At 46.9% G+C, this 25,273-nt stretch overlaps 1 protein-coding gene across 1 annotated transcript in view; it reads right to left on the reverse strand.

The window, feature by feature from the left end:
* Window positions 1-3,599: 3,599 nt before the first annotated feature.
* LOC129328976 (L-amino-acid oxidase-like) overlaps window positions 3,600-25,273 on the reverse strand; it is a 31,360-nt gene continuing 9,686 nt past the window's right edge. Inside the window, exons 2-7 of the mRNA XM_054978331.1 lie at window positions 18,626-18,852; window positions 15,222-15,328; window positions 13,187-13,391; window positions 11,374-11,439; window positions 9,156-9,289; window positions 3,600-5,411 (exon numbers count right to left, since the gene is read on the reverse strand). Of these exons, the coding sequence (XP_054834306.1) occupies window positions 4,643-5,411; window positions 9,156-9,289; window positions 11,374-11,439; window positions 13,187-13,391; window positions 15,222-15,328; window positions 18,626-18,826 (1,482 nt within the window). The 5' untranslated portion in view covers window positions 18,827-18,852 and the 3' untranslated portion in view covers window positions 3,600-4,642. The remainder of the gene's footprint in view (window positions 5,412-9,155; window positions 9,290-11,373; window positions 11,440-13,186; window positions 13,392-15,221; window positions 15,329-18,625; window positions 18,853-25,273) is intronic.

Here is a 25,273-nt window from a genome sequence, read left to right on the forward strand (position 1 = left end):
CTGGAGAGAACTAAACTGCAATGCCATTGCGATTCCAGGTCTGGTGATGCATACCAAACACAGCCCTTATGAATTATTGCATCATGGTTTAGAACAAGATCATCAGGGTTTTTCCCCCCCTTCCATTGCTTGAAAATGAACTCATGTGTACTCAAATTCTTATCAAGCAAAGCTGGCCTAATTAGAACAAATTAGCCAGTCATCCCAAGTAGAGCTACACCCTTCTAGACCCATTGAGTTCAGAGGATTTTGAAGGGTGTACTCTGCTTTGGGTGGCACTGACAGTCTCCTGAAACTGGTAGGTGCGCCGTGGAACAAGAGGGCTGTTCCAGCCAAGCCAAGCCTCCTCCCAGGTGGAGACTTCAAACAGGGATAAGATGTCGAGAAGTGATGGCAATCATTGCAAAACACATCAGTGTGAAAGGAATAGTTCTAGAATAGTTATCCTCTAGCTCTCACACTGCCATGCAATGCAAAACTGAAACCTGGTGCAGGATCATAAATCCTATCCAAGTCTGTGGGAATGTACGAATAGACAAGTTGGTACAAGACAGAAACCAAGTACATGTTGATTCCACTGCACAATGTCTGTGAGAATTTCCTGCTATTTATTCATCCATCCATCCATCCATCCATCCATCCATCCATCCATCCATCCATCCATCCATCCATCCATCCATCCATCCATCCATTCATTATTTATATTTATAGCCCACCTTTCTCGCAGGGAATTGAAGCAGATTTACAAATAACAACAGAGCTATTCAGTCAACCGATCAGCAAACAAAACATAATAACATTTGGATAATATTTGAATCTAGCAAAGATTCCTAGTAAAACAAAGCTATTCAGTCATGTGGATTATAAAATATTATAACATTTGAGTCTAAAAGCAAAGCGATCTATTAAAGCCACATATAATGCAGTGCTGCTGGGATTGAACAAACTGGGGTGGGGGATGAGACAGTATCTGAGGTCACCTCCCAAGCTGATCCATTCTATCACAGTTGCACTCTGTTAGAATGTCCTTCTGAACAATTCTGTTTTTAACATTTTATGAAACAATAGAAGCGCAGGGGCCTCTCTAATAGTCTTGGGCTGAACATTCCATAATGCGGGAGCTGCCACAGAGAATGCCCGTGGATGGCAGGTGCCGGTTTTACCTGTTTGCTGGATGGCACCTTCAGAAGGCTTTTCTCTTATGAGTGAAGCTGAAGCAACTGAATATAGCAGGAGAGGTGATCCTGAAGTATGTGGCTCCATTGCCATGAAGGGCTTTGTAAGTGATAGTTAAAACTCTTAATTGAGCACAGTAGCCAATAGCATGTTTGCAGAGTGGAAGTGAAGTGCAGATTCTGCTTAGCACCCAATAGTAGCTGAGCCATGGTGTTCTGAACCAGACTGTAGTTTCCGAGTTGTCTTCAATGCACTCATGTAGAGTGTGTTATAGTAGGGCCAAGCTACACATGACGAATGACACTTGAACAGCAAGTGTATTTCTCCCTGTTCACTTGCCCTCCACTCAATCCACTTGCCGTTCAAGTGTCATTCGTCATGTGTAGCTTGGCCCGTAGTCTAGACTGAAGGTAACTATAGTATGAGTCCATGTGACCAGGTTAGTCTGGTCAGGGTAGGGGTCCATCAACTCCAAACTAAATGGAGTTGATAGAACACCCTTTTTGCAGTTGTATCATCTTGCTTCTCCAATAGTGAAGCTGGATCCAGAATCACTTCTAGGCTCTTAATGGAACCAGCAAGAGACAACTGGACTCCATTAAAAGTGGAGAGCCCCATTATTTTCAAGGCCTCAGCTTTCCCAATCAACAGTAGCTCCATTTTGCCAGGATTCAGTTTCAGCTTGTTTTTCCTTAGCCATTCAACGACAGCAGTCAGGCATTGGTTCAGAGACTCTATAACATCAAGAGGCAATTTGGATAAAGAAATGTAGAGTTGGAAGTCATCAACATATTGATGACACCCTATTCCAAAACCACAGATGATTTCTCTCAAGGGCTTTGCGTAGAGATTGAATAGCATGGGGGATCAGGTCAAATCTTGTGAACCTGACAAGGTAAATCCTACATTATAGAAAACTTGTCCCCAGCAGCAACTTTCTGAATTCTGCCCCTAAGGAACTATTTAAACCACTACAAAGCACACCACTTAATCCCTATTTCTGCCTCCAAACATCTAAACAGGTTGGCATGGTCTACTGTATTAAAGGTTGCTGATGCTGACACATCTAGTAAAAGCAGCAGAGAGCCTTTGTCAAAAATTTAGATTTGCTGCCAGTGCCATCTACATCTCAGAGCCTGAAACTGGACTGATAAGCGTCTAGGGCAGATGATTTATCCAGGAAGGCCTAGAATTGCACTGCAACTGCTTTTTCTGTCATTTTGCCCAAGGAAGACGTTTGGAGACCGAGTTAAATCTGGCCACGTCATTTTTCTCTAGCAATGGGTTTTTTAAAGCAACAGATGGATGACCAACTGTTTCAGGGCACAGGGAAAGGTGCCCTGGGTCAGTGATATTAAGAGTTTCATTGATGAGATTTTTATATGCTTTGTGGTCATCCATTGGCCCCGCCTCACAATTCAGGCATTCCACTATGCTGTGCTTCTCTTGGAGGAAGCACCTAGGCTTCAGTCTGGAGAGGGTTGCTCCTCTCTATTTCTTCTCCAGCTCCCCTTGTCATTGTCCCCTTGAAGCCTGACAAACACCACTCTCCTTCCTCATTGGCCTGATTCTGACTGGTGCAACACCCCTCCTCCCTGTGCCCCAATCTCTCTCCCTCCATCTACTAGGAGGCTCCACCCAGCCAGGTGTGCCTCTCCCATGCTTGGGCAATTCCTGTCTCCCATCACTGACTCTCCCTTCACAACCCCACTCCTCTAATCAGTCCTGCACCCTAACAATCCCAGCTTTTGGTTCCTTGCCCAGCTGGCCAGGCCTGACAGCTTAACCTGACTGACAAAACTTGCCCTGCCCTCTGGAGTGGGCTCAGACCAGTTGGGCCACTGGTCCCAGAATCATGACCTTGCAGATTTAGGCAAGACTGGTGAGTGTCTATGTATCTGCAGTAGAGGCCTGAACACCTCCTGGAATTACAGAGTACAGATATCAGTTCCCCTGGAGAAAATGGCTGCTTTGGAGGGTGGACTCTATAGCATTATATCTTGCTGAGGTCTTTCCATTCATCCCTTGGCCAGGCTCTACCCCCAAATCTCCAGGAATTTCATAACATGGAGTCAGCAATCCCAGTTGGCAGTTTTTCCCACTCAGCTAGGGCAGTCTTGGCATCTGGCACCTGGCCTCTGATACTGCTGGTGGGTCATCCTTTGGCACTGCAGGGCTTCTTCTCCAGACTTTACATATCCATGATAGGTAAGGTCTAATTAGGCTTACTAGCTTCCAGAGGGGACCTAGAGATCACTTGGAAGTGCTTCAATAATAGTGAGTGGTCTATTGTGTCAAAGGGAGCTAGATATGAAGTAATATTGATCATCTCTTATCAGCAGATGCATCATCCAGGAAACTATGGATTTGCTTTGCAACCAACTTGTCAATCATCTTCCCAAGTTGAACAGCAGCCATTTTATTCTAAATTTTTATTTTAAGTAATATCACTATTGCTGTCCATCAGTGTCATAAATGTTCTGAGAAGGAGAATCTTGGCTGTATACATTCTACCCACCACCACCTGGAACTATGTATTTATAAAAGTCAAAATGGAACTTCCTCGTACAAAATTTGTTCAGCAAAGTTGAGAAGGAAGGAGATTTGATTGCTCACTAGCTTTAAAAAATTAGGAATTTGTATTTCTCTTTCCATGTATTACTAAAGTTAGAGAGCATTCACTATCATGTAGCAGGTTGAGAGCCTATGCCAATAAAGTAGTTAATGGGTCTATCAAGCAGAGAACCTTCAAGGACTTGCAGGGGGGGAATCTCATTTCCCCCTCCCCCACTGTTTCCTCTTTCCCTTCCCTGGCACCCCCCCCATACCCTGTCCCCTTTCCTGCTTATTTCTCCCCTTCCCACCCACCAGCCAGTACATTTTTATCTGCCCTCCCGTCTTCAGATTTCCCTCCTCCCCCCTCCTCTTTTTCTCCTCTTGTACCTCCTTCCTCCCCTCCTCCTCCTATACCCCAGCAGCTTTTATCCAGGAAATTTATGGCCCAGTTGTGCAGGGCCAGATGCCAGGATAAGCCTATTTGCAACAGAACTTGCAAGGACTTTCTGGGGCACCTTGTTTTCTCCTATACCCCTTCCCTGCACTATTTCATCTGTTGCCAACCTCCAGGTAGGACCCAGAGGTTTCCTGGAATTACAATTGTGCTCCAGATGACAGAGATCAGTCCCCCTGGAGAAAACAGCTACTTTGAGGTTGGACTGTCATTATATCCTGCTGAGGTCTCTCCCCTCCTCAAACCTGCCCTCTCCAGACTGTGCCCCATAATCTCCAGGAAGTTCAAAACCAGAAGTTTAGCAACCCTTATTTCCTTTGTCCTGGCAACCCCCATATACAAACTTTTTCCTGCCTCCTTCTCTCCTTCCCACCCACCCACGCACCGATCTTCCTTAAACTCTATTTTCATGACAGTTAGCACCAAGGCATGCTATTGTGACTGTAGCAACAATACTCAGTTGCCTCTGTTGTGAATACATCCTGCTGCTCTAATAGCAGATTTCATTGCTGTTTCAATCCAGCCATGAGGATGAGCTGTGTGTTCTCCTGCGAAGTAGATCCTCCCTTCAGTTTCAGACAAATTTTTGAAAAAGTGGCTAGACTGGTATGAAGTAGGGTAAGCTAATGCCCCCAATGAAAACTCATCTAGAGGCCATCGATGTACCACATGCTTTGTGCAAACTAATTGGAGATACTCTTTGGGCACATGGTGGACTTCTGCTAAGTCATCCATGACCACATCAACACACTTTTTATCACTGAGGGGAACAAAAACATCGGCATCATCATGGTGGGTGTAAGAAACCAAGAGTACCCCTAGCCCGTCAGGGAAGTCATGATTTGGGTAGTAGATGGTTCGAGCTGGCTTATCTGTGATGGACTTCCCACCTTTGATCCCATCTTTCTCCCAAAATTTGTCAGTGCAAACCAAAGCAATTTTAGTGGCACTCATATAATGAAAGGAACGCAGAGCACGGGTCTTCTCAGGAGAAAGAGGAGGATAGAATTTGATGAGCTGTGTGGCTTTTGCAGTAGCTGTGATGAGGACGTAGTCAGCAGTCAGAGATGACAAGACGGAAGGCTCTGACTTTTGGAAATAAACCTGTACTTTCTTTTTAGTTTGAATAATCTTCTTTACTTCACTGTTATAACGGACTAGCCAGAACAGTTCGTTGTAAAACTTCATGGGGAGCTGGTCAAACCCACCTTTGATTTCCTCAAAACTAGAATAGTCAAAATGGGAGGAACAAAGAGAGGGAAAATGTAATGAACAAGTCAACTCATTAAATAAACGGCCAAATGTGCTATCATGTTATTATGCCAGTCTTCTTTCAAGGTTAAGGATCCCATTTCCATAGTGGGGGTGGGGGATCCCCTACTCTCAGCCTCTGCCCCTGCACCACTTACTTGGCCAGCAAGGGGTGGGAAGTGTGGAGAATGGGCCAAGGATCTCCAGAGCTGCAGGAGCACACTCCGAAGGACTTCCCTGTTATGCCAAGAATGACATTGTGAGGTAAGTCATAAAGTAAGTTCTCCACGTGTGCCCCCCATGACCCTCCCATCCTCCATTTGGGGCACCAGGAGACCTGGCAACCCTATTCAAGTTGCTCAGAGCAGTGCTCATTGTGCTCTCTTCCCCATTTTATCTTCACAACAGCCCCGTAGAGTAGCTGCAGCTGAGATAGAATGGCTGGCCCAAGGTGACTCAGCACACACTTCTTGAAGGAATGGGGATTTGAACGCTTTTCCTCCAAATCAGATAGCAGACAAACATCTACTGGTGATCCCTGGTCTCAAGGAGGTTTGCCTTGCCTCAACCACCTCTCTATGGAGACCTGGGCCCAGAAGGACTTGCTATCAATTTGCTTGGCCTGTAAGACAGAGATGGTTGAGGAGGGCGATCCACCCATTCGGCCTCCTCCATAGGTGGGCACAAGTACTCTTGGTTTTTGCTGCTTTAACAACTGGTCACCCTGCCCCATAGGCTCTGTCAATGTTGGAGGGTTGTTGCATTATTTGTGCACTACTGTTTTAATGATATTGTGATTTTATATTGTTGTAATCTGCTCAGAGCCTGCTTGCAGGGTGGGCGGACCAAAAGTCAAATGAATAAATGAATGAATTAATTAATTTTAATCCCACACTCAAACCTAGTGATCCCCAGTGTAGTGCCTCTGGGACCCACGGTGCCTACCAATATGTTTCTTGAAGTCCATTTCCTTCTTTCCCAAAGTATTTAATCCCCAAAGAAAATAGTAAGTCCTGGCCTTCTTTTACCTCACTGAAGTGGGAGGTGCTTCAGAGGAATGCAGGATGCATCATCTTTGTCTCAGCAGGAATACTCATTTTTGAAACAGCTGCCTCAATCATACAACGATGCTTGGTTTATGACCTCCAAACATTTGTAATGGGCCCTAGTACCTCATAGCAGCCATTTTGTGGCAGCATCTACTATCTGGTCTCAAAATTCCCAAAGTGCTCACATACTAGGGTTGCCAGTCCCTGGCTAGAAACCCTTGGGAATAGGGTTTCTAGGGCCCCTTACCCTCCCATCGGGGGTGGGGGGCTGGTACTTACATTCTCAATCTTCTCATGTGCTCATGAAGCACACATGCTCCCGGGGCAGCACAATGATGTCACTTCCGGAGTAATGTCATTGCACAGGCCCCAGGAGCACTCCTGCGCTTTGCACCAAGCCAATTAGGGCCCCATACAGGCCAATTCTTTAAAAATTGTCCTGGTGCAAGTCATGGGAGTGCTCCTGGAGCCTGCACAATGACATCACTCTGAAAGTGACATCACTGCGCTGCTGCAGGAGTGCTCCTGCACTCAGGCCCGGCACGCCCATTGAGGCCAGGTAGGCAGTGGTCTCGGGCGCGAGGGCACTGGAAAGGTGCCGGAGGGGGTGTTGGGGGTGGAGGCATGCACAGCAGAGCTGATGTGGCTGGCCCACAGCTGCTGCAGCCAGCCAGCCCCGTGCCGCCACCGCCGCTGCCACATGACCCAGCCGGGTGCAGCAGCCACGAGCCGCTGCTGGGGTGGCGTGTGGAGCATGGACAGGGCTGGCGCCACGGGTGAGGCGGGGCCCACCGGGTCGGAGGGAGCACCAGAGGGAGTGCCAGGGGCAGCGGTGTACATCCCACACCGCCACCAGGCAGCCCCGCGCCACCCCCCCGGCCACCCCCGCGCTGCCACCGCCGCTCGCCCCCAGGCTGGCAGCACTGCATGATGACGCTCACTTGCTCGCTGCCCTTGGCTTGCCTGTCTGCCTGTGCTGCACTCCCTCTGCCTTCCCTGCCGGTGCCGTGTGTGTGTGTGTGTGTGTCCGTGCAGGAAGAAGCGCGCTGCAATTGGCTGGGGCTGGGAGGGGAGGCAAGTACTTGGCAGCCGCCAGTGGCTACATCACAGGTGGTGGAAGCGCGCAGCCCGGCAGGGCACGGGCCGGCCGGAGAGCAGCAGGCAGGTGGCCACAGGGGAGCCCAGGGTGGATCCACAGCCAGTGGCGGGAGTTCCGCAAGAGATTCCGGCCAGCAGCTTCACAGCTGGCGCAAGAGGGGGCCGGCAGTGGGCAAGCAGCATAGAGCAATGCCAACTCCTGACCGATCTCCAGGATCCGAAAGGTGGCAGCTCTGGAGGGTAGACTCTACGGCATTGGCCCCTCCCCTGCCCAGGCTGCAATTCCAAATTTCTCAACCTGGAGCTGGCAACTTGCTGATTAAGCAGAAGCAAAGGGGAGGAGCCCCAAAGCCAAGAAGGTGGAGAGAGAGGTGGGCGGGCAGTGTGGCCAGGAAAGAGGCAGGCAGGGCTGAGGGGCCAGAGAGAGAGGGGGCGGCTGCGAAGGGGTCCCGATCCATGGCGCGGGGCGGAGTGTGGACCCTGCTGCGGGGCATCCCCGGGCTCCAGCTCTCGCCCCACCCAGCGCGCCCACCTGCAGCCAGTGGCCAAGCCTCAGCTGGAATTTCAAATTTGGTGCCACGCAGGATCAGGGAAAGGAAAGGAGGAGGGGAAAGGGGGGGCGGAATCACAACGCTGCTCATTGGCGTGGCCATGGATCACTTCAAAAAGGTCTGGGGGTGCCCCCCGGCCCCACCCCCCCGCCCCACACGCCTTTGCACTCCCAGGAGCGCCCGGTGACACTGCGTGATGACATCATCGCATGATGATGTCATCATGCAGTCTGGGGCGCACGTGCAAGGCTTGCCTCTGGCGCCAGAAACCCTGGCACCGGGGCTGCCTACACTTTTCATCAGGCCCTGGGAGGGCTCCTGTGCTTTGCACTGGGCCAATTTAGGCATGAAGCACAGAAGCCCTCCCAGGCCTGCATGATGATGTCACTTCTGGGTGTCACACAGTGCCCAGGAAGGCCTGTTCCCCCACCTTTCCCCCCCCACCAGCTAGGTGAGTGGTGGGGGAGGCAGAGACTGGAAGTTGGGATTCCCCACCCCCACTGGGGGACTGGCAACACCACTTGGGAGCAATGAGGGGTCTGTGACATCAGTTCCTGGTGATCACCTTAAAGTGATGTCACAGTGTCCACAAAGCTCACCCCTCCCTAGACTCTACTCCTCCCCCACAAGTTCCCAGGATTTGCCAGCACAGGGCTGGCAACCCTAACTCACACACACATATAAATACATACATTCAAACATGAGTTGGGTAGCAGGTACAACCAAACCCCAAAGTCTGTGTCAAGAGGACTTGGTGTTTGGTTCAGACCCACCTCCCCCAACACTCTAATGGAATGGTCATCCTCTACTCTCACCTAGGATATGATAATGAGAAATACAGGACCTCTAGATGGAGGTCTATTGTCTTCAGTAACCAACCTCTGAGACCCATTGTAAATTGGGCCTCGGGTTTCACAACCTAGCAATAAAACAGCTCAAAGACTAATCCTTTCACTTAGTAGAGACACATTTTTCATTTTAGATCAGGTCAAGAGAATGCAAACATCTAGCCTCTCTTACCTCTTATGTAGTATTGTGTTGAATACCAAGAGAGAACTAAAAAATGATGTATGGAAGCCAGCATCTAGACCCAATAAGTCACCAATCATATCAACTGCACCTCTGCTCAGATTTCCTTCTTTAAATAGGTATTCCTAATAGAGGAAAATGGGATGGGGGAGCAGATAAAATACAATTACCACCTTTTCTGCTTTTAAACAGGGCTGGTTCTAGGTTTTCCGTGGGGAACTTTGAGATAATGCCTGAGGGTCTCCTCCCTGAAGCTGTGTACCCCACTCATACCCCCATGCACATAACCCTCCTCCAAGCGCCCATTAATCCATCCCTCACTCGCAAACCCTCCCATCACGGACTAGCCAGAACAGTTCGTTGTAAAACCTCATGGGGAGCTGGTCAAACCCACCTTTGATTTCCTCAAAACTAGAATAGTCAAAATGGGAGGAACAAAGAGAGGGAAAACGCAATGAACAAGTCAACTCATTAAATAAACGGCCAAATGTGCTATCATGTTATTATGCCAGTCTTCTTTCAAGGTTAAGGATCCCATTTCCATAGGGGGGGTGGGGGATTCCCCACTCTCAGCCTCTGCCCCTCCACCGCTTACTTGGCCGGCAAGGGGTGGGAAGTGTGGAGAATGGGCCAACCCTCCTCCAAGTGCCCATTAATCCATCCCTCACTCACAAACCCTCCCATCACCTGTGCTCACAACTGCAAGACAGCACATGCATACCTTTAACTCATCACCATTGGGTAGCACATGTGGCCAGAACTACTGGTGGTGGGTGGATGCCCTGTCAGAAGTCGTAGGAGGGTTGCCAGCTCTGGGCTGGGAAATTGCTGGAGATCTGGAGCTGGAGTTGGAGAGGTTGGAGTTGGGGAAGGGAAGGAACTCAACAGGGATATGTTGCCATAGAGTTCACCCTCTGAAGCTGCCAGTCTCCAGGGGAACTGATCCCTGCAGTCTGGAGATCAGTTTTAATTTTGGGCCAATGGCCATTTTATGTCAAAGAATCTGGCAGCTGCCCAAGTTCAGGGTGTGCTGGTTCCAGCCCTATGTTTGAATTCCAGATGGATTGATAAGCATTCTCCAAAAGAGCTCTGAAGGTAGGGCAATTTCTCACTTACCAGCACTCATCACCGCACAGCTGAGGGCAAGGAGAAGCCCCGTTCCCAGCCTTGCTTGGCTTCCAAGTCAGCTCAGTGCAGTAATACTATTTTTTAAAGGAAACAAGCCCTCTATTGAGGGTGGGAAAGGCATCCAAGAAGAAAGTGCAATGGAAAGCCAGCATGGACATTTTGCCACAATTGCAGATACCTGTGCATTTGCAAGTGGCAATGGATGCAGAATAAAGTTGTTGTCATGTGAAAGTGTCCAAGGTTATTAACACAAATCAGTCTCTCTCACACACATACACTGTTTAACAGAGATGTTGTGTGTTCAGAATGCACACCGGGTACTGAGGCCCCTTTAACTGTTCTAATAATCTTCACTCCATTCTGATGATCATGGACAGTTACACTTGCATGGAAAGTTGCTTACTCAAGCACACAAATGGGATTGTGTCAGATTCATGAACTCCTAAGGGTGCAACTTTATTTCTGTGAACTAAGAACAAATTACGGTTTATGATTCCCTGCACCCCAATTCATGGAAGGGAAGGGGTGATCTTGTATAAGCTCTCTACTTCCATCTTTCTACTCATGGAAGGAGTGCATAGAACCAGCAAGCTGGTGTTTATTTTTTGGAGAAATAATCAAATGTTAAACTAGGGATGGGAGTTGTCTCATCATCTATACTAAACAGTACCCTACTCCTGAATGTATTAACTACATAAGCAGCCTGCTGGGTGCCTATCTATTAATTCTGAATAATATTGTATTGATTATTAAGTCTTTTTGGAAAGTATTTTGTGTCTAATGTAACCTTTTACTTTTTATGCTATGGTAGACATAGCAATAGTTGCGCCATTTTTGAGCCTCCTCACACGTTAAATATTTCATCAAGAGATTTGAACCTTCAGGTAGCTTTTCCTCTGTATACATTCCTCTTATTTTAGTAGGTCAACCAGTGGTCACTCTTATCTGAGAAGACTGTCACCCACTCTTCAATATCAATATAGTATACATGTGCAAAGGAGACCAACCACATTTTGAGGACATGCATAGGATATTAGAGTTGGCTTGATTTGAAAGATAAACAAATGCCCACTCTTCTTACCTTGAGGGAATATGTGTCATATTTGTCCTGCAAAAGTGTGCAGTTCGTTGCTAGATGCTCAGAAACCTTAAATATAATTCAGAGAGAAGTACAAAGAATTATATGGAACACTCTCTCCATTTTGAAAGTTAAACACACATCATTCCATCAACTTCTGTGTAATGAGGAGGCTATGAAATAATAATGGCCTGGATCCAAAGAGCAGTGCAATTGCTTGGGCATGTACAAAGGTGTTTACCAACAGCAACTCTCCTTTCCCTCTTCGAAGCATTATATGGAAAGTATTATTGAAACTGATTAGACTTGAGGGCAATGAGGGGTGCCAACAAACAAGGGGGAAATTCCTGCCTCCTTAACAGAGGCATAATGAGATTTCATTTACCAAGTGATATTATTTATCTCATGCTATGAAAAACTTCACCTGCCCATTTCCACACATTAAGCTTCTATTATGTTTTTTTTCCCCTCCAGGTTGTTGGCAACTCTAGGGGCAATATACTAGACATGTGGTGTGTATACAGTCCACTTAGGACCATTTCCTAGCTTGTTAGGGGAGGGGTGTTCTGTTTTGCCTAACATCTAGAATGAATAAGAGTTCTAGTGAACTCACAGACTTTCTCATTTTGTAGTATTTTGGTTGGTCGTAACCAGAGCCAGATGTATGCTAGGGTTGCCAGCCCTAGGTTGGCAGTCCTCAGGAACATCGGGAGTTTGGAAGGTGAACTGCTAGGACTTTACTTTCTGTTTTTGACTAGGAAATGATACCTTAAAGCTCTTGGAATTTTAAAATGTCTATGGTTTTTACCATAGAGATCTGAAATTCCTAGAGCTTCATGACATCATTCCCTATTCCAAAACAGGAAGTAATTCCGAGCATCAAGCAATGCCACCCCCCCATTCCTCCCCTACTACTCCATTGAGCAGGTGTGGGAGACAGAGAGGATCTCCAGGATGTCCTCTGCCCAGAACCAGGTAAGTGGAAACCCTAATATATTTTATTTATTTATTTAAACTTCTTTCTACCCAAATAGGGTCCCTAAGGTGGCAAACATAAAAAACATTAAAACATTTTACATTAAGACATTATTAAAATAAAAACATATAAACACATAAGCACACACAAACACCAAAAACACCAAAAACACCAAGGCGGGCCAATAACAAAATATGCACAAGCTAAGTAAACTACAGTTTAGGGCCTCAGATTACGAGGGCTCTCTAAATATGAATTTTTCTTCATTAAATTTCAAGTTTTACATAATTTGTTTAAAAAAGAATACATGGAAAACAGACTCAAAAGGGGCATATGTGTTCTTATTTGCACTGGAGACAGGTGAAAACTGCTAGCTCTTACTGTTTCAATGAGAATAACTATTATATTGTTGTCCAAGTGGACTTTGGAGCAACTTGACATTGTTTGTACATAGCACGGTGTAATCTAATTTGTACCACACCTCTTCTGCTCCATCTAAAGAATTTAATGTGGTAGCCATGTTTGATTGTTGAAGCAAAAGACCTGAAATATATTCATTAAAATCCGCAAATTGGGCTTTTCAACTAGACTTAACATTGTATCTGCCCTGCTCCCTCCTCTCTCTTTTTTACCTTAAAATCTAGCCTGAAGAAGAGTTCTGGGAGTTCAAACATTAGCTCAGTACTTTGTGATGTTTTAGTTGATTCTAATAAATACTTATTTCCCTATTGCTGCTCTTCCATTTTTTTTCTGTGGGCCAACTTGGCTTCTTGTAATTCATGCACTGCAGTTTCCCTTCATGGAAATAACCCCTTAATATCACCTTCACAATATGCATACCTTATCCAGTATTTCCTCAAAGAGTTGGGTGGGGGACTTTCCTCTCTCACTGGGATTCACCTGATATCCAAAGATTTCAGAGTATTCATTCTCATTTCTAAACCTTTTTTGCCTTATGTTTCTAATCAGATACCAGGTGTTGTTACCAGTCTCAATAAATGGGTTTAATGTAAGATTGAATTTCTTAACATATTCGTGAACAATTCTGAAAAATAATATTTAAGGAGAAAGTGAAAAAAAAACTTTAAAAATACATGACAGTAGCATATGATAGCAAGTATACACACAAAGGTGCTGGTACATTGTAAGTCCGTGCCAGACTTTTGCAAATGAAAAGGCCAGATAATGCATGATGCATAATAAATGTTTCATAAATTCAATATTCGTGCAGAGTGAACAAATGCATGGAAGAGGTTTTCTTTCATTTCTTTCATTTTCTTTATTAATTCCAAAAAGGGCTGTTGCATTATTGGTTTGTTTAGTATTGTTTGGTTTTGTTATTGTTTCTTCCATTATTGGTGTTTTATTTTCATAATTCTGTTTTGTTATTATTTCCCATTGGTTTCAATGGGATATTCCCCTACCCCTCTCAGGTTTGTACCTTCAGGGTTTCCCCTCCAAACTGTAGTATTGCAGTACTCCCCTAGCACATCCACACTGCCAAATTTCAAAAAGACAGAATAAAGCACCCCTTTAAAGCAATTAAAGTTGCCCAGGTTTAAAATTAAAGTCTATGGGAGAATTGATAGGAAAGAGTCCAAACAGAAAAAAAGACAGCATTGCAGCATTGTAGCCAAAGAACAAGTATAGTATAGTATAGTATAGTATAGTATAGTATAGGATAGGATAGGATAGGATAGGATAGGATAGGATAGGATAGGATAGGATAGTCTTTTGGTGCTACACAGTCAGTGACACTGAGAGATCTCTGTCTTTTGGTGCTACACCTCTGAAGATGCCAGCCACAGCTGCTGGCGAAACGTCAGGAACTACAATGCCAAGATCACGGCAATACAGCTTGGAAAACCCACAACAACCAATATTTAAAGTACTGGAGAAGTAAGGGAGAGAAGCAAGCCTCAAATAAAAACAGTAAAATGTTTCATAAAGATTCAGAAAACACAACACAGAGAGAGCAGAAACTATATTCAAGAAGAAAACGAACCACACTTCAGTATGTGACATCAGCTTATATATAATTCAAAGTCACCTCTCATATCCTTCAGGGTTGGATCATCTCACATATGTATGCCATTCTAGTGGCTATAGCTTGCAGTCAATCAAAAAACCCAAGAGGCTCCCTTTACCCCTTTCCCCTAAGGAAAATATATTTCAGTGCCCTTATTATGAAAATACTTCTTGTCAGGGCTTTTTTTCTGGGAAAAGAGGTGGTGGAACTCAGTGGGTTGCCCTCGGAGAAAATGGTCACATGGCTGGTGGCCACGCCCCCTGATCTCCAGGGGCGGGGCTTGGCGGTGCAGAGGGCAATCTCAACTCCCCTCTGTCTGGAGATCAGGGGGCGGGGCCAGCAGTCATGTGACCATTTTCAAGAGGTTCTGGAACTTCGTTCCCCCGCTTTCCTGCTGAAAGAAGGCCTTGCTTCTTGTAAAAAAGAAGAGAGGGAGAGAGACAGAGAAACTACAATAACTAAAGCTACTGAACAAAATGAAATAAAATCATGGGGGGTGATTGTGAGAGATTGATTGGATGAGAAATTTGTTTCTTTTTCATATTAATTATAATAATTACAAAACACCCCATTTTCATAATTATTGCAATTAATAACGAAAGAAACACAAAAGTCTAATGCACTGTGGGGAGGACTGAGAAGCAATCCAACTTGTGTTCAACCTGGTGATGTTTGTTATTTACTAATAATGTAACTCACAGTGTATCTAGTAAACAATAAATGTAATAATCTCGTATGAAGATCAGAGCATCCTCCATGTCCTCCTACACTCAATTTTAAATCTTATGTGTGAATATTTAATAGAATGTGGTTTGGACATGACTGGTATTATGACTTTTTCCTTACTTGTGGTCATTGGGCACACGCATAGGTCCCACATCCACATACCAGCCTTCTTCTCGGACAGTCTTTATCCGACCACCCACACGATCACTGGCTTCCAGAATCTGAACCTAAAAATAGGTACAATATTATTCATCTTCACTCTGGAACATCCCTACAGATTTCTATGCCAGAAATATACATAATTATGCACAATGTCCATGTGACAACCTCCCATTTCTAGTACAGGTTTTTGCATAACACAAGAAAGAAAGAATGCTATAAGATATGTCTAATCCTATTATATAAAAGGCAAGCCGTGTTCCAGATGACTCACCTCTCATCCTGGTGCATCTCCAGAGGGTGCTGCTGCAGCGGGAAGCCCAGGTGAGGAAGACCGTGCCTCCAGAGAGCATGCCATGGCAGGAAGTGCAGACGAAGTGGCCCATCTCTCCCTTCCACCCCTGCCTTCACTCAGCAGTGATCAGGGTGGTGAGGAGGTGGCAATACCCTCTCAAGCCCCTGCCTTCACCCAGAAGTAATCAGGGTGGTGAGGATGCAGCCATGCCCAAATGCCCCACACCTTCATCCGGTGGTGATCAGGTTGTGGAGCAGGTGGCAATGCTCACCTACGTTCACTCGACTGGGATCAAGCATGGAGCAGGCAGCAATGCCCTCCCCACCCCCCTTCACCTCATTGGGATCAGGTGTGGAGCAGGCAGCAATGCCCCTCTTCACATGGCCAAGATCAGGTGCAGAGCAGCTGGCAATGTTTACCCCTTCATCCAGCAGAGATGAGACATGGAGCGGCAGCAATGCCCCCCCTGTACCCAGCCAGGATCAGGCGCACAGCAGGTGGCAACACCCCCCTTTCACCCAGGCGGGATCAGGAGCAGCACAGGCAGCAATGCCCACCTGCCCGTTCTCCCCTTTCTAGACTCCACTGTATTTTCCCCACAATGGTTTTGTTGCTAGTGTATACAGAAAAATTATCATTATCTAATGCTCTAGATTTCTGTATATAAACATTTGCCTATTACACATTTTAAGGACAATTTTGCCTTGAAAAATTTATTCAATAAATGATACTTCTACTCAACCCTGAATGTAATACCATTGCAAAAAGTAGGTTGTATATGAAAGTAGATACCCCTACATTTTGTAGATACCCCTAAAAGTAGATACTCCTAAAACAACTCGTCCTAAAAAGGTAGCAGTATGAACAAAGTTTTATATTACATAGTAATCAATATACAATAAATAATACAGACTAAAGAAGAAAATAACTACTTCTCCTTTTTGTGCCTCTTTGCATTGTAAATGTTCAACATAGTACTGGATCATGCTGTTTCAAATTTTAAAAAGCAAGAAATTTGCTTTTTTAAACTCCCCTCCAAATGAATCAAGGTACAAGGCAAAGGCTCAGATAAATTGTCCTAAACAGAATTACATCCTTCTAAATCCATTGGAATCCATGGGCGTAGAAAGGTGTAACCCTCCTTAGGAATGCGCTGCAAAAATGCCCCCCACTCCCCAATTCACAATGATTTTGTAGGCTAGAAAGTTGCACTTCTCTAACAGAAGGTATTGTATCTCTAATCCAGCAGGGCTGTTTAAAATTAACTACTTGCCTTAACTTTACTTATTTAAAATGTGCACAAGTTCATAACAGCTATAGCTAATATTGTGCAAAACTGCTGTAAATCCATGTGCAGGGTTGCCAGGTCTCCTTAACCTCCCCGCAAGAGGGAAGGGTGCATGGTATTTAACTGCAGCTTCTTCCTGTGTGTGCATAATCCTTGCATGGCACGATGATGTCACTTCCGGGAATGACGCCATCATGCAAGCATGGAAGTGCTCTTAGGCTTTGCGCTAGGGCGATTTTGGCCATTGGCCCAGTGCAAAGCCCAGGAGCTCTCCCAGTGCCTGTGTGATGACATCACTCCTGGGAGTGACATTGTTGTGCCCTGCTGGGAGCATGCACCAGGAGGCTTGTTCCCATGCCTGTTCCTCCACCGACCAGGTGAATAGTGGCAGGGGCAGGAGGCTGGGAGCAGGGGGTCCCCTGCCCCCACCTGGAAACAGCAACCCTACCCACAGGTCTTCTGAGTTTCTCTCTCCTGGGGAAAATAAGGTTGAATTACTAGGTCTGAAGCACAGAGGAAGAAGAAAAGCTGGGGTGCTATTTTGAGCCAGAAATATGGGTCAGTAGGGGAGCAAATCAGCCCCACAGTCCCTATCGCTTCATACCATTTGCAAGACAAAGAAGTGTATTTCTAAAGCTAGATAACGAGTCCACCCAAGTCCTCCTCTCTCCCCTTGAAAGTCAAAGCAGATTGAAAGGCAATATTTGCCAGGTGCAGCATTGCTTTCACTGACACTCCTTTCTGCTGATGAATGCTGGGATGTTTTTTCTAAAGCTCTTCTGCTCTCCCTGCTTGCACAGTGAATCACTTCTCATACTCAGCAGATCTGACCTGACTGGCCCTCCCTCCCCCCGAAGACGATATTTTTTTACCTTTTGTAGTTTTCTAAAAAGGTAAAAAATGTCATCTCCCTGTACAAAGCTTAAAAGCTACTAAGATACCATTATGCATCAGCTTTCAGTACTGTCAAATGCCGTATATAATTGCGTGGAAGCTGTCAAATAGGACAGAGATCAGCCACCACATTTAAAATTCATAGAATGGCAAATATTTGAGCAGGCAAAAAGAATATTTCGGATTAAGATTTACATAGAGTCATTTTGCAGAACAAATTTATTTCAATTCTACTTAAAAACCAACATATCATAACCATAGTATGTCAGCCAAATCCTCTCTTTAAACTAACTTCTCTATGGCTTTGGCAGAACTTGGAGATATCAAATGATTTTGACAGCCTAAGTAAAGGTGATTGATAACCTGAGCCAACATTCAAAACTTCACGTTCTTCAGACAATACGGAAGTTGGTGTCCTGCAGAACTATTTCAATGCAGTGTCATCCTAATTTGAATTTATATCCTACCCAGTGCAAACTTTACTTCCCAGTGAATTGTATAGCTTGTTTTAGTTCTAAGTACAACTTCTTGTGCATCTTTCTCATGTTACTTGTATCATCATTATGACAGAAATCATAACAATGAAAAAATTATGCAGGCACAGAGAGAATGTCGTGCAATCATAATGAAGAGATAAGGATTAATGAGGCTCATGTAGATTTCCTTGTCAGAACTGGACCAAGTTTTTCCATTTAACAATAACAACAGACAAAAATAAAAGGCATATATTATTTTTTTTAAATCCTTAACATTTAAAGAAGCAAATACATTGAGTGGTACAAATACCTGAAAATTAAAATATGTAGAGAAGTAAAAGTTAATATATGACAAGATTTGACAATTGATATGCAAGATTAAAGACCACTTTGTCTCAGTCCAGACAATTACCTCATGCCCAGCATCTTTGAGTAACTTAGCAGCAGTGAGTCCGCTAATTCCTGCCCCAACAATCACAATGTTCTTGGGGTTCGAAGTCTTTTTCAGTCCATTTTTTGCAATATCTAAAAGCTTATCATACTCTTTATCAGCCAGGCAGTTTTTCAAATTATCCCAGTTGACTGCTTGATTTTTAGAGATCAAGGTTGTCATAAGCAGCAGTAAGAACTGAAAAAGAGCTAAAGGAAGAACAGCAGTGTTAATAAGGATTTACACAAAATCATTAGCAAACAAATCAAGCATAAAAACAAAGGCTTTCACGGCCGGAGAACGATGGTTGTTGTGGGTTTTCCGGGCTGTATTGCCGTGGTCTTGGCATTGTAGTTCCTGATGTTTCGCCAGCAGCTGTAGCTGGCATCTTCAGAGGTGTAGCACCTCATCCGCAAAGCAAACTTTCAGTTAGGTCACAAGGTCTACAGGAAACCAACTCACACTGATCGGTACTTACACAAAAACTCCAATCACCACCCCCGACAGAAAAGAGGCATAATGAAAACATTAGTGGATCGCGTAAGACGGATATGTCAGCCGCACTTTCTCAATGAGGAAATTAATCATCTAAACCACGCACTTCAGGCAAATGGCTACTCCAGAAATGAAATTCGAAGAGCAATCAAACCCAGGATGAATCAAACAACCAAGGAAAAACAGTCTCCTGCAGGAAAAGTGTTTTTGCCATATATCAAAGGAATTACTGATCAGATGGGAAAGCTTATGAAAAAGCATAACCTTCAAGCAGTATTCAGACGCACCCGAAAAATACAACAGATGCTACGATCAGCAAAAGACAGTAGAGACCCCCTCACCTCTGCAGGAGTATACCGTTTACCCTGCAGCTGTGGACAAGTTTACATCGGGACCACAAAGCGTAGCATCCAGACAAGAATAAAAGAACATGAAAGACACTGCAGACTTGGACAACCTGAAAAATCAGCAGTGGCTGAACATAGCCTAACTCAAACAGGGCACAGTATCTTATTCCAGGACACCAAAATACTGGACAACACTTCCAACTACTTTGTCAGACTGCACAGGGAAGCCATTGAAATTCACAAGCATAAGCAAAACTTCAACAGGAAAGAAGAAACCTTAAGAATGAACAGAGCATGGTTTCCAGTTCTGAAAAACACCAGGCTAACAAAACACTCTATACTAGGGATGTGCGTTTCGGCATTCAGAATGCCGAAAGAATGCCGAAACAAAAGTGTTTCGGCATTCTTCAAGAATCCCGAAACGTTTCGGGGAATGCCGAAACGTTTCGGGATTGCCGAAAGAAAAACCCGAAACGTTTCGGGATTCTTTCGGCATTCTTTCGGCATTCGAGAATCGCCATTTTGATTTTGCTAGCCGTTTGCCTTAGCAAGCGGCTAGCAAAATCCTGCTGGAAGCAAAGGCTTCCTGCAGGCTCTTAGCAGAGGGGAGGGGGGGAGAAGGAGTGAATCACTCACTCCTTCTGTCACCCCCCACCCCTCTTGCAAAGGAGGATAGGGAATCCTGCTTTGCCTTGCAAATGCAAGGTGCAAGCATTGCATTGCACTTTGCATTTGCAAAGCAGCAGAGATTCCCGCCAAAACTAACAGGTAGGGGAGGGGGAGCAGGAGGAGGGTGGCTCTTGGAGTGTGGGTGGGGAAAGGCAGGGGACTGGGGACTTTAGGAGTCACCAATCCCACTGCTGCATTCTCATGCCAGCCAATAGATTTAAATCTTTGGCTGAGGCTGCAGCAGGGGATTTAAATTTGGAGCAAGACTGTCTGGAACACTTCTGTTGCTGCTGCTGCTGAGCTGTGACCGAGAGAGGAGAAGAAGAGAGACTGCACCTGGAGCCTGGAGGACATCTGCCTGGAGGATCAACTGTGCTGGACATCCTGAGAGGACACCTGGTAGGCCTTTTTAAAATTTTTGTAAATTTTTTTGATGCTGGGCAATGTGCTGCTGTGGCCTGCCTCTGCAAAAAGGTGTTGCAGTTTATTCTTGGCATGGCCTGGGGGACAGGTTGGGCAGACAATGTTTGATGGTGGGGTGGGGGTTTCAGCATTGGTTGTTGTGCTTGCCTTCTTTAAGCTTGATCCACTGTTTTAAGATTAAAACAAGAGTGTGCCAGCTTTGGGCCTACACAGGCCAGAAGCCTTTCTTCTGGCTGGCTCTCACAGTTGTGCTCCACAATCTGGAATGGTGTGGCTTGCTTTTCTGTGTCTGGTCCCCTGCTTGCAAGGATTCCCAACAGGCTCCGTCCTGATCAACTGTGCCAGCCTGTGGGCCACACACAGGTATGGCCTGGGGGACAGGTTGGGCAGACAATGTTTGATGGTGGGGGGGGGGGTTCAGCATTGGTTGTTGTGCTTGCCTTCTTTAAGCTTGATCCACTGTTTTAAGATTAAAACAAGAGTGTGCCAGCTTTGGGCCTACACAGGCCAGAAGCCTTTCTTCTGGCTGGCTCTCACAGTTGTGCTTCACAATCTGGAATGGTGTGGCTTGCTTTTCTGTGTCTGGTCCCCTGCTTGCAAGGATTCCCAACAGGCTCCGTCCTGATCAACTGTGCCAGCCTGTGGGCCACACACAGGTATGGCCTGGGGGACAGGTTGGGCAGACAATGTTTGATGGTGGGGGGGGGGGTTCAGCATTGGTTGTTGTGCTTGCCTTCTTTAAGCTTGATCCACTGTTTTAAGATTAAAACAAGAGTGTGCCAGCTTTGGGCCTACACAGGCCAGAAGCCTTTCTTCTGGCTGGCTCTCACAGTTGTGCTTCACAATCTGGAATGGTGTGGCTTGCTTTTCTGTGTCTGGTCCCCTGCTTGCAAGGATTCCCAACAGGCTCCGTCCTGATCAACTGTGCCAGCCTGTGGGCCACACACAGGTATGGCCTGGGGGACAGGTTGGGCAGACAATGTTTGATGGTGGGGGGGGGGGTTCAGCATTGGTTGTTGTGCTTGCCTTCTTTAAGCTTGATCCACTGTTTTAAGATTAAAACAAGAGTGTGCCAGCTTTGGGCCTACACAGGCCAGAAGCCTTTCTTCTGGCTGGCTCTCACAGTTGTGCTTCACAATCTGGAATGGTGTGGCTTGCTTTTCTGTGTCTGGTCCCCTGCTTGCAAGGATTCCCAACAGGCTCCGTCCTGATCAACTGTGCCAGCCTGTGGGCCACACACAGGTATGGCCTGGGGGACAGGTTGGGCAGACAATGTTTGATGGTGGGGGGGGGGGGTTCAGCATTGGTTGTTGTGCTTGCCTTCTTTAAGCTTGATCCACTGTTTTAAGATTAAAACAAGAGTGTGCCAGCTTTGGGCCTACACAGGCCAGAAGCCTTTCTTCTGGCTGGCTCTCACAGTTGTGCTTCACGATCTGGAATGGTGTGGCTTGCCTTTCTGTGTCTGGTCCCCTGCTTGCAAGGATTCCCAACAGGCTCCGTCCTGATCAACTGTGCCAGCCTGTGGGCCACACACAGGTATGGCCTGGGGGACAGGTTGGGCAGACAATGTTTGATGGTGGGGGGGGGGGGGGTTCAGCATTGGTTGTTGTGCTTGCCTTCTTTAAGCTTGATCCACTGTTTTAAGATTAAAAAAAGATTGTGCCAGCTTTGGGCCTACACAGGCCAGAAGCCTTTCTTCTGGCTGGCTCTCACAGTTGTGCTTCACAATCTGGAATGGTGTGGCTTGCCTTTCTGTGTCTGGTCCCCTGCTTGCAAGGATTCCCAACAGGCTCCGTCCTGATCAACTGTGCCAGCCTGTGGGCCACACACAGGTATGCTGCTTTGGCCAAGGTAACCCTTTTTGGTTGCTGGCCTGGCACTCACAGTTGTGCTTCACAATCTGGAATGGTGTGGCTTGCTTTTCTGTGTCTGGTCCCCTGCTTGCAAGGATTCCCAACAGGCTCCGTCCTGATCAACTGTGCCAGCCTGTGGGCCACACACAGGTATGGCCTGGGGGACAGGTTGGGCAGACAATGTTTGATGGTGGGGGGGGGGGGGGTTCAGCATTGGTTGTTGTGCTTGCCTTCTTTAAGCTTGATCCACTGTTTTAAGATTAAAAAAAGATTGTGCCAGCTTTGGGCCTACACAGGCCAGAAGCCTTTCTTCTGGCTGGCTCTCACAGTTGTGCTTCACAATCTGGAATGGTGTGGCTTGCCTTTCTGTGTCTGGTCCCCTGCTTGCAAGGATTCCCAACAGGCTCCGTCCTGATCAACTGTGCCAGCCTGTGGGCCACACACAGGTATGCTGCTTTGGCCAAGGTAACCCTTTTTGGTTGCTGGCCTGGCACTCACAGTTGTGCTTCACAATCTGGAATGGTGTGGCTTGCTTTTCTGTGTCTGGTCCCCTGCTTGCAAGGATTCCCAACAGGCTCCGTCCTGATCAACTGTGCCAGCCTGTGGGCCACACACAGGTATGCTGCTTTGGCCAAGGTAACCCTTTTTGGTTGCTGGCCTGGCACTCACAGTTGTGCTTCACAATCTGGAATGGTGTGGCTTGCTTTTCTGTGTCTGGTCCCCTGCTTGCAAGGATTCCCAACAGGCTCCGTCCTGATCAACTGTGCCAGCCTTCGGCCCACACACAGGCCTGCTGCTCCGGCTTTGGTAACCCTTCCCGTTTGCTGGCCTGGCACTCACTGTTTTGCTTCACATTCAGGTTGTTTATCGTTGGTGGACCTCTTCTGGACTGGACTGCACTTGGTGGACATCGGCCTGCAGATCTCTGCGTGGAGGATCAACATTGCTGGACATCTGCACTGGTGGACTGGTAGGGTTGTTGTTAAATTTGGTTTTTGAGCTTATGTCTGCTGCTGTGCCTACCTGCGAGCATATGCTTTGGCTCTGTCTTTATGGCTTGGGCCGGGGGGGGGGGGGCATTTTCTGGTTGGGCAAGAGGATATTGTTTGGGGGTTAGGGGGGCCAGCATTGATCGCAGTGCCTGCTTTCTTTCATGTTTCATTTTTCAAGTTTGAGTGTGGGGTGGGCATGAACTGCTGTTTCACAGGACTAAAAAATGAGTGTGCCAGCTTCTGGCCTGCACAGGCCAGAAGCTCTGCTGGGTGGATGTGTTTTGTTTTGCTGCTGGTTGGCCCTAGCCTTTAAGGGGGGGGGCTGACTTGGCTTGTGCAACGGGGCCTTGAATTTTGGGGTTGCGTGTGCGGCGTGTGGTGTTGACTCTGCTAACATTTCCAATTTTCTTGACAGCATCGTGGAGGAGAGGAGGACCAGCTGCAAGACCGCCTGAACATCGCTGGACTGCAGGACTGGTGTTACTGTGAGCGAGTCCGGGTTCACATTTGGGTGGCCTTGGGGGTGGGTTCTTGCTAGCTTGGGAGGGGGGAGGCTCATCTTCAAAACACCACATCCACACCCCACACCGACATACCACAGATACATCGGTCCCGCTAAATAGTGTCTCTTAGGTAGGTAGGCCAGTTGGTAGGTGATCAGTGGATAATTGCCCTCAACATAATTATTAGGGAAACCGAGCCTAGTTTTTTTTAAAAAACTAAATAGGGACTCAGCAGGGAAAGCATTAGTGAGTGAGTGTTAGGTTTGAATTCCATATATATATATATATATATAAAAATTTGTAATAGCTGTCAATAGGCTTCCCATTAGTGCCCCCATAACTAGGGTTCCACCGCCCATCTCTGGCACCCGTGGTGGTGCCAGGCCGGCCCGGGCATACTAGTGTGTGAGTGTTTAAGGCTTTGTCACCTGTTATTGGGGTTTAGGGCCAGCTCAATTCCAGAGGAATTCAGCTGATTGGCAGGCTCAGGTTCCCTGACATAAATAGGGTTGCTTAAAAAGGCACTTGATTGTTCATCTCCAAGTCACAGAGCCACTAGAAGCACAGATTTAGAGCAGGTTAGTTAGGTCTTGAAAACAAAGTTGACCTTTGTTTTCTAAATCTTTTCTGATTAGTTAGGGTTGAATTTGGGAGGGGAAAGTATGTCGGAGAGGAAAGCAGAGAGGGGCCCCGGGGGAAAGGCTAGGGAGAAATCTAGAGGGGAGGAGGGGAGGGGGAGGGGGACTGCTGCGGCAGCCCCTCCATCTGAGCGGAGGAGGCCCTCCCCTGCGCTGCTGCCGTTCACCAGCCTGGCTTCTGGTGACAGGAAGAGGGTTCGCAAGACTCTCTTTCCTGAGGCAGCTGCTGGAGGGCCACCCCCAACCCGGGTGCGTGAGGCAGGGGCTGGCACTGGGCAGGGGCCTGCTGCTGAGGCTCCTCCTCCTCCAGTGGTTGCGAGCCAGCTGCTGGAGGAGGGGCAGCATGTGGTGTCTCCTGGGATGGGCGCGGAGCACATGACTTTCCCTGCGCTCCCGCTCACCCCAGGAACCCAGAGGATGTTGGAGGAACTGCCCGTGAGACCCCCCCTGGGGCGGTCCACCCCAGTTTCCTCTGAGGCCAGCAGCAGGCCTCTCGCGGCTGTGCAGGAGGAGAGGACGCGGGAGGAAGAGGCAGAGACTGTGGTGGAAGAGCCCACATCTCTGCCCCTTCAGCCTCGTCCATCCCCACCTGCCCGGCCGAGAGTGGGACACGGTGTGTCCGGCCAGAGCACCTCACAGGAGGTGCCGCAGGGTGGTCCCGAAAGCGCTTCTCCTGGGAAGCGTGGGATGCCCTTTTCCTCCGAAATCTG

The sequence above is a fragment of the Eublepharis macularius genome, chromosome 4 (genome assembly GCF_028583425.1).
Source record: "Eublepharis macularius isolate TG4126 chromosome 4, MPM_Emac_v1.0, whole genome shotgun sequence".
Taxonomy (NCBI): domain Eukaryota; kingdom Metazoa; phylum Chordata; class Lepidosauria; order Squamata; family Eublepharidae; genus Eublepharis; species Eublepharis macularius.